Raw genomic sequence first — 9,904 nt, forward strand, 5'->3', positions numbered from 1 at the left:
GATGAGTGGGCATTTGAATAACAAAGAAGATGACAACAAGAGAGTGAGGGTCCAAAGGGCCCACTTCTGTTGTGGACACAGACCAGTCTTTGCTCCAATAACAAGAGGGACAAGAATGGCTTGGAGGGAGAGGCCCTGTCTTTTATTATCTTGGTTGTGGCCAGCAGCTTCCAAAAGAGAGCCATTCTTTGGAGTGGTAATTGTTCTGGGTCCTATCTGCATTGTATTGCATGGCATCTGTACTTGGAATGTTTTCTAGATTCATGCAAACCATACGTACATAAATATGCAACCACTCTCCTATTGATGGACTCTGAAGTTGTTACTAGTTCTTTGCTATTAAAAACTAGATTGCAGCTGGGCACACCTGTAGCTCCTGCTTCTCAGGAGGCTGAAGCAGAAAGATCACTGGATCCCAGGAGTTCAAGGCTGTAGTGTGCTATGGTGGTGCCTGTGAATAGCCACCATACTGCAGTCTGGGCAAGGTAGCAAGCCCCTGTCTCTAAAACAAACCAACCAACCCAGATCGCATTACTACCTGCTTCAAACCCGGTGATTCCCACTGCACTTATAGTACAACCCAAACTCTTTACTCAGGTTTACAGAGCCCTAGGTGATCTGGCCACTGCCTGTCCTACCTCATCTCATGCTATTTTTCCTCTTGCCCACTATGCTACTCTGGTCTTCTTCCTACTCTTGGAACATACTCAGTGTGTTTGTACCTCCGGACCTTTGTTCTTGCTCTTCCCCTTTCCTGAACTCCCTTTCCTTAGCTCTTTGCATGATTTATTTCAGATTATACTACAGACTGCAGATTTTAATTCCTTTTTTCAAAAAAAAAAAATACCAATAGAGACAGGTCTTGCTATGTTGCCCAGGCTGCTTGCGAACGAACCCCTGGCCTCAAGTGGTCCTCCTTCCTCAGTCTCCCAAAGTGCTGACATTACAGGCGTGAGCCACCACGTCCAGCCAGCCAGATTTTAATTTCAGAGCTCAGCTAAAATGCCACTCCTCAAGTAATCTTCTCCAACTACCTTCTTTAAAGTAGCTGTTCTCCCTCTTATCACAATGAGCTAGTTTATTGCCTTTAGGCTATAAAACTGTCTGAAATTATCTGTTGTTTCCTTCATCAATGTCTCTTTTTATTGATATTTAATTGTACATATTTATGAGACTGTTTTTACCTACTGTATTAGTTTGCTAGGGCTACCATAACAAAGTACCATAGACTGGGTAGCCTAAACAACAGAAATTTATTTTCTCACAGTTCCAGAGGCTGGAAGTTGACATAACATGTTGGCAGGCCTAGTTCTTTCTGAAGGCCATAAGGAAGGATCTGTTCCAGGCCTCACTCCATGGCTTGTAGATGGCCATCGTCTCCCTTTGTTTTTGTTTTGTTTTTTTTTTTTTTTTTTTTGAGAAGGAGTCTTGCTCTTTCACCCAGGCTGGAGTGCAGTGGCGTGATCTCGGCTCACTGCAGGCTCCGTCCCCCGGGGTTCACGCCATTCTCCTGCCTCAGCCTCCCGCGTGGCTGGGACTACAGGCGCCCACCACCTCGCCTGGCTAATTTTTTTGTATTTTTTAGTAGAGACGGGGTTTCACCATGTTAGCCAGGATGGTCTCAATCTCCTGACCTCGTGATCCGCCCGCCTCGGCCTCCCAAAGTGCTGGGATTACAGGCGTGAGCCACCGCGCCCGGCCCTGTTTTGTTTTTTAATTGAGACAGAGTCTCACTCTGTTGCCTGGGCTGGAGTGCAGTGGCACGATCTCATCTCACTGCAACCTCCACCTCCCAGGTTCAAGCGATTCTCCTGCCTCAGTCTCCTGAGTAGCTGGGATTACACATGTGTGCCACCACACCTGGCTAATTTTTCTATTTTTAGTAGAGACGAGGTTTCACCATGTTGGCCAGGCTGGTCTTGAATTCCTGGCCTCCAGTGATTCGCCCACCTCAGCCTCCCAAAGTGCTGGAATTACAGGCATGAGCCACTGCGCCCAGCCTCCCTTTGTCTTTACATCATCTTCCCTCTGTCCTTGTCTAAATTTTCTCTTCTTACAACAACATATTGGATTAGAACCCAACTTGGAGACCTCGTGTTAGCTTAATCATCTCTTTAAAGACCCTATCACCAAATGTAGTCATGTTCAGAGGTTACTGGGAGTTAGGACTTAAACAAATGAATTGGGGAGGGTGGGGCCAGGGGGACACAGTTCAGCCTGTAACACTAGCGTGTGACTGTTTCTGATACTACATACTGGGAAGTTTCAGGCTTTTTAATCTTTGCCAACCTGGTAAGTGAAATATGCTATTACCGATGATAGACATCACAGGGCAAGGACTGCTGTAATGCCCTTAAGACATTCCTCAGTTTTTACTTTTGACATTATTCGAATCTCAGGCATCAAAGAACATTTATGTTTGTTGGTCTAATAACTCATTCCTAGTAGTTTATCATCAAGAAAAATACTTTAAAAAAAAAAAAAAAAGAGCTATATACCTAAATATTAGATATTGAAATGTTATGGGGAATTTTTTTTTTTTTTTTTTTTTGAGACAGTGTTTCACTCTTGTCACCCGGGCTGAAGTGCAATGGTGCGATCTCTGCTCACTGCAACCTCTGCCTCCCGGGTTCAAGCAATTCTCCTGCCTAAGCCTCCGAATAGCTGGGATTAGATGCCTACCACCTCCCCCAGCTAATTTTTGTATTTTTAGTAGAGACGGGGTTTCACCATGTTGGCCAGGCTGGTCACGAACTCCTGACCTCAGGTGATCCATCCGCCTTGGCCTCCCAAAGTGCTGGGATTACAGGTGTGAGCCACCATGCCTGGCCTAAAAAAAATTTTTTTTAAATTAGAATAACCTAAACATCTAACAGTGTAACATTAGGGAGGAAGTAAGTACAGAGCTTCTTCTCACTGGAATTTATGCATCTTTTAAAAATACTTAAGGCCGCGCACTGTGGCTCACGCCTGTAATCCCAGTACTTTAGGAGGCTGAAGCGGGCAGATCACGAGGTCAAGAGATCGAGACCATCCTGGCCAACATGGTGAAACCCTGTCTCTACTAAAAATACAAAATTTAGCCGGGCATGGTGACACCCGCCTGTAGTCCCAGCCACTCCGGAGGCTGAAGCAGGAGAATCTCTTGAACACCGGAGGCAGAGGTTGCAGTGAGCCGAGATCACGCCACTGCACTCCAGCCTGGTGACAGAGCAAGACTCCATTTCAAAAAAAAAAAAAAAAAACTTCATGCTGAGAAGTTGTCTGAAGAAAAAAGAGATTTTTAAGAGAAAAATATGTAAGAAAAATACTTCAGCTCTGTTACAAAATCAAAAAAGAAAAAACACAAAATTGGTGTTTCCTTTTTTTTTTTTTTTTTTTTGAGACAGAGTCTCGCTGTCGCCCAGGCTGGAGTGCAGTGGCGCGATCTCGGCTCACTGCAGGCTCCGCCCCCCGGAGGTTCATGCCATTCTCCTGCCTCAGCCTCCCGAGTAGCTGGGACTACAGGCGCCCGCCACCTCGCCCGGCTAATTTTTTGTATTTTTAGTAGAGACGGGGTTTCACTGTGTTAGCCAGGATGGTCTCGATCTCCTGACCTCGTGATCCACCTGCCTCGTCCTCCCAGAGTGCTGGGATTACAGGCGTGAGCCACCGTGCCCGGCCTGGTGTTTCCTTTTAATGATAACTACATCAGACACCTAAGAATTGGGATAAAGAGCAGAGGGAAATGTAGACAAGTTGGAATCAGTCATGTTTGTTTTCAAAACTTCCTTTTAAATTGTTATATTTATTATTATTACCACATTTATTTATGTTTTCTCCAGGAAACACTGACGGGAAAGTATGGGGAAGACTCCAAGCTTATCTATGACCTGAAGGACCAGGGCGGGGAGCTCCTGTCCCTTCGCTATGACCTCACTGTATCTTTTTAAACTTGGGCTCTTGAGACTTTGGATGGATTGGCACTCACTTGGCTCAGGTTTAAGAATGGTAGAGTAGGTAGGATCAAATATGAGGCCTTTGGCGATCAGGGGAATTATTTCTCTAAACCAGGAGTGGGACTTTGGCTAAACAGAGCATACACACCCTTAGAAATCTTCTGAATCCTGAGGGAGACCTCAGCTTGATGTCAGGGCCCAGTTCCAACTCTACAGTCATCTCATGGCTCCAGAATACCTCTCCCCTGCCCTGTCCAGTGAACAAAATTCTCCTTAATGGACCAGCAACACATTTCCCTTGTCTCCAAGCTACACAGAGAATCATCTGTTTAGAAATCCCATATGGGGGCCTTTTTCTGGTCGCTTTTTTCTGGTCTGTGGCCAACCTGCCCAGCCCCTTGCCATGCTCAAAAAAGTCCAGTCAACACTACAAAAGGGAAAGGTGCCTTAATCTTTTTTGAGCCTTCAGCTACCTCATGTGGTAGCACAGCTGATGCTTTCTGATGTTTGTAAGTGCTATTAATCTTATGGGTGGCAGTTTTACCCACATAGGGAGGGGTTAGACCCCAGCTTCTGTTGGTGATGATAATCAGCTTGCAGACAGTGATAGGAGGGACTTTCTCCTTAACTCTTTGTCATCAGGTTCCTTTTGCTCGGTATTTGGCAATGAATAAACTGACCAACATTAAACGCTACCACATAGCAAAGGTATATCGGCGGGATAACCCAGCCATGACCCGTGGCCGATACCGGGAATTCTACCAGTGTGTGAGTGTTGGGAAACCGTGGGGCAGGATGAGTTACTTGGGGCTGTCTCAAGCCAGCAGAATCTATTGAGTACTCATGGTGTCCTGAGCAAATTGGATGACCCAGATAATGCTCTTAGGGTTTCTATGGTGGTTTTTTTGTTTGTTTTCTGTTTTTTTGAGATGGAGTCTTGCTCTGTTGCCCAAGCTGGAGTGCAGTGGCGCAGTCTTGGCTCACTGTAACCTCTGCCTCCTGGGTTCAAACGATTCTTCTGCCTCAGCCTCCTGAGTAGCTGGGATTACAGGCGCCTGCCACTATGCCCGGCTAATTTTTTGTATTTTTAGTAGAGACGGGGTTTCACCATGTTGGCCAGGCTGGTCTCGAACTCCAGGCTGGTCTCGAACTCCTGATCTCATGATCCGCCTGTCTCGGCCTCCCAAAGTGCTGGGATTACAGGTGTGAGCCACTGCACCCAGCCTCTTCTATGGTGTTTTCATACAGATTTCACAAAATCCCTGTGGTGGGGGAGGAGAGTAAAGTCTCTCCATTTTACATATGAGTAAACTTGATACCCAGCAGATGAAGAGATCATAGGGATAAGAAAGGCAAAGTCAGGACTAGAACTCTTGGTCCAGTGCTCTTTATTTTAAACCACAGTGATAGGATCACAGCAGAGAATAAGGAAATTAGCTTTGATATATCAAATCATCCAGACTGATGCCAGGGCTTCTGGATGAATAGGGAAAATGGCTAAGCACTAAAGCCATATAATCACCCCATCCAGTAGGAGGAGTTAAGGATGATGAGGTAGAAAATGAAGGAATAGCCCAGTAGATGGAAAGGAGACCAAAACTGGTGAGAAGCCCAAAGATGCTGGGGTTTACCTCTGGGATGATGATCAGAAAATGAAAGAGAAAGTCTATGCTTGAGTGCAACCAGGCCTTCCTAGAGGACAGAGCTCCCAGAGTCCCCCCTTCAGAAAGGTGAATCCCTGAAGACCGCTGGCTAACCCTCTCCCTGCAGGATTTTGACATTGCTGGGAACTTTGATCCCATGATCCCTGATGCAGAGTGCCTGAAGATCATGTGCGAGATCCTGAGTTCACTTCAGATAGGCGACTTCCTGGTCAAGGTCAGAGCTGACAAGGCTGGGAGGGCAAAGTTGGGCCTGGCCTCTCACAAGAGAAGATCCTTGTGCAGAGGGACCAGTAGCCCAAGTGACCATGACTATTGCAGGTCATGTAAGAAAAGAGATTCCCCCCTCACTATGCATTGGTTCCTTGCAGGTAAATGATCGACGCATTCTAGATGGGATGTTTGCTATCTGTGGTGTTTCTGACAGCAAGTTCCGTACCATCTGCTCCTCAGTAGACAAGCTGGACAAGGTAACAACCCAAGTACTTGACTTCTTTTCCCAGATCCCACCCTGCCTTGGGAAATGGAAAACAAGATTGAGAGAGAGAGGTGCATGCCTCTATACCCACCAGACGAAGGTTAGCCCCAGGATGTAGGCTCATGGGCAGCTACTGCTCCAAAACGGTTCCCTGAGGACAGTACACACTTGCTCTGTGGTGTGGAAGCTGCCCAGGGGTCCCTGACTGGTGTCTGTCTGCCTAGGTGTCCTGGGAAGAGGTGAAGAATGAGATGGTGGGAGAGAAGGGCCTTGCACCCGAGGTGGCTGACCGCATTGGGGACTATGTCCAGCAGCATGGTGAGGAACAAAACCAAGCCTCCCCGGCAGCCGTCCCACTGCCCTCAGTCCTAAAGTTGAAACTCTTCTGTGTATGTATGTAGGGGAGTGAGTGTGTGTATGCATATGTACACACACATGCATGGGCGACTAGAATCCAGGCAAGAAGGTCAACCCCTCTTACCTTTTCTGTTTCCTTGTCAGCCTCACTCACAAGTCTGTCTCCCCAGGTGGGGTATCCCTGGTGGAACAGCTGCTCCAGGATCCTAAACTATCCCAAAACAAGCAGGCCTTGGAGGGCCTGGGAGACCTGAAGCTGCTGTTTGAGTACCTGACCCTATTTGGCATTGATGACAAAGTGAGTCAAGTTGGGGATGGGATCCTTTCTGAGCTCTGAGGCTTCGGGTCCCTGACCTTAATCTGGCACTGACGATTTTCTTATCTCCACAGATCTCCTTTGACCTGAGCCTTGCTCGAGGGCTGGATTACTACACTGGGGTGATCTATGAGGCAGTGCTGCTACAGACCCCAGCCCAGGCAGGGGAAGAGCCCCTGGGTGTGGGCAGTGTGGCTGCTGGAGGACGCTATGATGGGCTAGTGGGCATGTTCGACCCCAAAGGGCGCAAGGTGCCATGTGTGGGGCTCAGCATTGGGGTGGAGCGGATTTTCTCCATCGTGGAACAGAGACTAGAGGTAGGTCCTAGGAGGTGGGTAGAAGATAGTCTGAGCAGATGGTGGCACCTAAGCTATCTGATCTCCAAGGGAGCAAGTGGTGCTGCTTTGGGCAGGGAGCATCTCACAGAAATGGAGAAAAGATTATTGCTCTTTTTCACAGATTTCTACCCATTATATGTCAGTTTTATGGATCTTTAATCCATAATCTTTCTCCACTAAATCCTCTGCTCTGGGTCTTTACTTTCTTCAGGGCTGTCACAAACCTGGGCTGGTGTATCCAAGACTTAGATCTTCCTCATGATACAGAATACTTAACATTTTACTGCCTTGTGCCAGGCACTGTGCTTGGTGCTTTTCATGCATTATTAAAATATAATTGTTACCACAGCCCTCTGAGAGTAGCTAATTTTATTAATTGCATTTTCCAGATGAGAAAACTGAAGCATTATAGATCAAATAATTTGCTTAAGGCCATGAAACTTGTAAGTGGTAGAGTCAGAATTTGAATCCAGGCAGTCTCACTCTAAAGTCTTGCCACTAACCACACTGTAATACTGTCTGTAAATGGGAAGCATGTGTCTGAGGCCCTGGGATCCCTCAGATGGCTACTGTGACTCTCTAGCACCTAGAGTAACACCAAGGAAGCCTCTTGTAGCCTTAAGCCCTCCTTTGTTGCTGCTGGTCTTAAGTGGCTGGTTGCATTTCATCTTCTGGGAAATGCTCTGGCAACCTCCCCACGGTCCTATGCCTTTTCTCTAGGGTGGAAACCACCAGTTTCCCAGTTGAGATCATTCTTCCAGTAGGCATCTTACATTCTAAGAACTATAAAAATAGTTTTTCTGAAAAAGACAAGGGAAGCAGCAGCAGCATTCTTCTTTCCCCATATACACGCCTGTGCCCTGTAACTGAAGTGTGAGAGGCACAGTGTCATAAATGGGTAGATAGTAAGTGGGGACTAAAACTGCCAAGGGTGATCTAATTGGGGTGGGTTCATAGTAGTACTTTTGTGTGAATGCTTCGGTGGACCCTGAAGGTACTACATGGACCAGCCTGGGCAACATGATGAGACCCTGTCTCTACAGATTAAAAAAAAAAAATTTTTTTTTTTTTTTTAATTAGCTGAGTATAGTGGTGTGTGCCTGTAGTCAGGAGGCTGAGGTGGGAGGATCACTTGAGCTTGGGAGGTCGAAGCTGCAGTGATCACACCACTGCACTTCAGCCTGGAAGACAGAGACCCTGTCTCAAAAAAAAAAGGTACTACATGGAGAAAAGCTTGAAGTTACGGTAAAAAAGCTACCTTCACTCTTGCCCTAAGTTATTTATTCTGACACGTCCTGTGTACAAGTCAGTCAGTTCAGTCCTCATACCTACTAAAAGCTACCCTTATGCCCAAGGTGCTAGATGAGAAGACAGGGCCCCTGCCCTGGTAGAGCTGAGTTTGGCCTGGTCTCAAAATCCTGACTAGAGCTTGCTTTGTTTGCTCCTTGAAGGTGTTAGCCCAGCTCTCTGACTTTTATCTGCCCCTTCGCCAGGCTTTGGAGGAGAAGGTACGGACCACGGAGACACAGGTGCTTGTGGCATCTGCACAGAAGAAGCTGCTAGAGGAAAGACTAAAGCTTGTCTCAGAACTGTGGGATGCTGGGATCAAGGTACGGAAGGCAAGTCCCAGGGTGGCAGCAAACTTGGGTGTGCTAGGCACAAACTGAATAAAAGCTCACCCATAATGGATCCTGCCACTACTTCTCAAAAGTAGAGCTAAGAGCAAGGTGCCAGCTTGGACACCCTCTGTCCCTGAGGACAGCAGAAGCCAGACTTCCTCTTCTGCTCTTGTCCCCTGCAGGCTGAGCTGCTGTACAAGAAGAACCCAAAGCTACTGAACCAGTTGCAGTACTGTGAGGAGGCAGGCATCCCACTGGTGGCTATCATCGGCGAACAGGAACTCAAGGATGGGGTCATCAAGCTCCGTTCAGTGACTAGCAGGGAAGAGGTGAGGGAGGTGGGCAGGAAGGCTAAGGGACAGAGAATGTATGCCATTTTGGCAGGCCCATGCCCATTCAAGACCTGAGAAAAAGCCTAGCATTGATATTAGTACAACTCATAAAAGACTTGAGGGCTTAACCTGTTATTGTGATCTTAGTAGGGTGAGATCTCCATCCCTGCATATACCTTATGGTTTGTTGGCTCCCCCAAGAGGCACACTCTAGCCTGAGGTGTTTAATTAGGTTCCTCCTCCCAGCTGAGACAAGCCTGATGCCTAGAGGGCTAGAGGAAACTAGGCACTCGGGGAGCAGTGGAATGGAAGATGCTTATACCACCTTCTTCTCCCATCCTGGCCAGGTGGATGTCCGAAGAGAAGACCTTGTGGAGGAAATCAAAAGGAGAACAGGCCAGCCCCTCTGCATCTGCTGAACTGAACAAATTATCAGAGGAAAGGAAGTGGGACTGGCACTATTTGAGGTTAAGACAAACTGCATATGTACTTCAACTACTTTGCACTTTTCCGTTTCAGCGGAAGACCTGAAGAGTGGTCAGAACAGAGACTTTAATTTTTATTATGGTTATTTTATTGATTATTACTGGCAAAAACGGCCAGGTACTACACCTTTTTCATACAAGGCCCAGGAGGCTTAGTCCAGTCTGCTCCTGGGCTACAAGGACCCAGCCTGAGATGGTCTCATCTGCAGGGCCCCCGCACCAGTTGGAGCAGATGCCTCCCCACCACCAATTGCCAAAGGTCCAATAAAATGCCTCAACCAGGGAGTCTGCGTGTGTCAGTGATGCCTAGCCCCGCCTTCCCCAGCAGACCAATGTAGGGATGGAAAAGGGAGAAAGACAGTAAACTTGTGACCCTGAGG

General features: G+C 47.2%; 1 protein-coding gene across 7 annotated transcripts in view; it reads left to right on the forward strand.

The window, feature by feature from the left end:
- The window catches only part of HARS1 (histidyl-tRNA synthetase 1), an 18,486-nt gene extending 8,677 nt beyond the window's left edge, over positions 1-9,809 (forward strand). For 2 of the 7 annotated variants that reach the window (XM_055285974.2, XM_055285976.2), the window contains 10 exons: positions 3,825-3,920; positions 4,581-4,706; positions 5,709-5,816; positions 5,971-6,069; positions 6,302-6,395; positions 6,605-6,732; positions 6,825-7,067; positions 8,582-8,698; positions 8,890-9,036; positions 9,387-9,809. In XM_055285974.2, coding sequence (XP_055141949.1) covers positions 3,825-3,920; positions 4,581-4,706; positions 5,709-5,816; positions 5,971-6,069; positions 6,302-6,395; positions 6,605-6,732; positions 6,825-7,067; positions 8,582-8,698; positions 8,890-9,036; positions 9,387-9,458 — 1,230 coding nt within the window. In that variant the 3' untranslated portion in view covers positions 9,459-9,809. The remainder of the gene's footprint in view (positions 1-3,824; positions 3,921-4,580; positions 4,707-5,708; positions 5,817-5,970; positions 6,070-6,301; positions 6,396-6,604; positions 6,733-6,824; positions 7,068-8,581; positions 8,699-8,889; positions 9,037-9,386) is intronic. The other 5 variants (XM_055285975.2, XM_055285978.2, XM_055285979.2 and 2 more) reach the window with 3 other exon arrangements.
- The last annotated feature ends 95 nt before the right edge of the window (positions 9,810-9,904 follow it).

This window comes from Symphalangus syndactylus, chromosome 7 (assembly GCF_028878055.3).
Source record: "Symphalangus syndactylus isolate Jambi chromosome 7, NHGRI_mSymSyn1-v2.1_pri, whole genome shotgun sequence".
Taxonomy (NCBI): domain Eukaryota; kingdom Metazoa; phylum Chordata; class Mammalia; order Primates; family Hylobatidae; genus Symphalangus; species Symphalangus syndactylus.